Source organism: Penaeus chinensis, chromosome 7 (genome assembly GCF_019202785.1).
Source record: "Penaeus chinensis breed Huanghai No. 1 chromosome 7, ASM1920278v2, whole genome shotgun sequence".
Lineage (NCBI taxonomy): Eukaryota > Metazoa > Arthropoda > Malacostraca > Decapoda > Penaeidae > Penaeus > Penaeus chinensis.
In genome coordinates this window covers 16,171,293-16,173,792 of record NC_061825.1, presented here as the reverse complement: position 1 = coordinate 16,173,792, position 2,500 = coordinate 16,171,293, and the positions used below count along the sequence as shown (strand labels likewise).

The 2,500-nt window shown below is 48.1% G+C and overlaps 1 protein-coding gene across 1 annotated transcript in view; it reads left to right on the top strand.

Annotated features, from left to right (window-relative positions):
• Positions 1-277: 277 nt before the first annotated feature.
• LOC125027562 (extensin-like) overlaps positions 278-2,500 on the top strand; it is a 39,516-nt gene continuing 37,293 nt past the window's right edge. Inside the window, exon 1 of the mRNA XM_047616657.1 lies at positions 278-404. Within this exon, the coding sequence (XP_047472613.1) occupies positions 390-404 (15 nt within the window). The 5' untranslated portion in view covers positions 278-389. The remainder of the gene's footprint in view (positions 405-2,500) is intronic.

The following is a 2,500-nucleotide window of genomic DNA, read 5'->3' as shown; positions in this document are numbered from 1 at the left end:
AAAAAAGTGACCGAGGAGGGAAAAAATCGACACAGCGTCGCGGCGAGGCTACGCTGCCTGTAAAACACTCGATCTCCGCCATTGCAACTGGCATATTAGCCCGAAAGGAGGAATAACCAATGAATGCGAGGCGCCCGTGTTTGAAAGTCCGGCCGGCATCTCCCCGCCCACCGCCGCCCGCCCGCCGAGGCACTGTCGACTTTTACTTTCGCCGGAGTGGCATCGGTGTCCGAGCTTCGCGAGCTCCGTGCCCGCACTATCAGTCCTTTGCAGCCGCCGCGGCCGCACCTCCTCGTGAACGCTCCAGGTGAACCACTCTCAGCGGCGACAACGCGACCTCAGAACAACAGCTGACAGTCGGCGTGACGCTTCTTCGTCTCCTCTCCGCCATGACGGCTCTCAAGGTAAGTTCAAAGCCCGTGTGTTGCTCGGCGCTGTGGCCTTGCGCTTCTTCGCTCGCCGCGACTTGCTGTCCTTCGCCTCTTAGTTTTGCCCGTCGAAGGCTTATGTTCGTCTAAAACAAGGTGTGTTACGGCCCTTCTGAACCTACATTGGCCTCCAGAGACGAAATAAAAACCTGATGATGCACAGGGAATAGAAGCATGAATCAGAAGATGTGTCTGTGATGAGTTTGAGAGGATTGATGAGGTTGCTGTGTTGTTCGTGGTGTGACAGTTCAGTGCCCGCTGTTGCACGTCAATCTCCTGCATTGCAATTGTGCGACTGTTCTTTGCAACTCCTCTTTCTATCAGCATGTGCTTTTCTACAAATCTTGAAATTCATTCATACTCTCCTAATAACACCCACGAAATACTTTTCTATCCTGAACATGTATTAGTCATCACGACTAATGACACAAAATCGTAATGCCGCAAAAAGAGGAAGTTGAAAGTATAAAGACAAGTGCCATAGAGAGAAGGTCGGAGAGAAATGCCACACAGGGCCACTGACCTCCTCCCCCGCACGTGTGTTTGTGTTCAAGTGTTCACATCTGTTCTTCGAGGAACATCGAGTGAAACGAATATGCAGCAGGCAAAAGAAGCCGGAACTGTGTTACTGGCTGAATGAGGCTACGAGGCTCCGAAAGCGGCCGAGAGAGTTGGATATGATCATGACGTCATCTGTTCCTTATTTACTTTTGCTCGCATGGAAATGGTGTCGCCCTCTCTGTCGCCACCAATCTTCACAACCATTGGCAACAAGGATATTATCTTCGTCCTTGGTGGTGATGGGATGTACCTTTAGGCCCTGTTTGTGGCAAGGAATTGACCATAGGGGCTGCTTCGCCATCAATACGACCGCCGAACTGACCTTCCTGTCGCTTTACGGTACCTGAGTGACGTCATCTCGCAAGAGATAGACAGGGGAAGCTCCGAGGTTTTAGTGACGTCACTATCCTGGGCGAGGCGAAGGAGCCATGAATCACTGACCTCAAAGACGCGGGAAAGGAGGCGTTGGCCCTTGCTCAGTATCCTTTGTTCACTCACCGTTTCTTGTTTCGTTGATTGTGCCACATCTTCTGTGAAAGTATTTTGACCTCATGCTTTTCCTTTCTGCTTCATGACTAGGTTTCATGTTATCAGATCTCCCCAGAAATATTAAATAAGGTAGCTTCTATGATTGTACGACTGGTGGATATATTTTCGCATACACGTTTGTTTCTTCTACTTCAAAATCTCCCCTGCTTGTACCTAAGATAGTATTCCGTTCAGAATTTCAACTGCTTTGAGAAGAGCTCGAAAGTGTTCACCTGTATTGCAAGATTATATTCTATTCAGAGTCACGTGTCTGTTTTGGAAAGCCTCTGCTTGGAAAATTTCTCTTACTTGTACCTGTCTGCTTAGAAAGGCACCTCTCTGACCTAAGAAAACCTCCCCCCCCCCCCCCACTCCCGTCGCCCGTTATAAGAGAAAACAGTTTCCCTTCGCTGACGTTTGTCATAAAAAACACATGTCTGCACTGGCGAACATCTGTCTCATTAAAAAAAACATCTGCCATAATTGGAAGACGCATCTGCTCTGCACTGACCTTCATTCCCCCACGAGAGACACTTTGCCTGTTTCCGGAAGTTATTTGCCTGCTGAAATAGATGTCTGTTAACTGTAAAAGAGACGTCTGTCTTTCTGTTCATTTTTTCTCTAGCCCGGACCTTTAGCTTTCCAAGAGAGAAGCAGAAAAAAACAGACCCTCAGAAAGCCCGTCCATTTTCAGATAAAATTTTCCCTTCTGGCATCTGTCGGAGAAACACCTGTTTGCTCCTAAAGATACCTATCAACCCGGCAATTATGTCTAAACAAGTCTTTGTATACATCGACTTCAACCTCTTCGTATACGCATACATATCACCGACATACATACATACATACAAGCACCTAGACACACACACACCATATGTTTAACAGTATGTATGCGAGTGCAGAGGCCGGCTGGTGAAGCAGCTCTCACAATATCCCCTTGCTGGACCCGAGGCGTGAAAGTTAGACTTTTCTCCCCAAGTTTT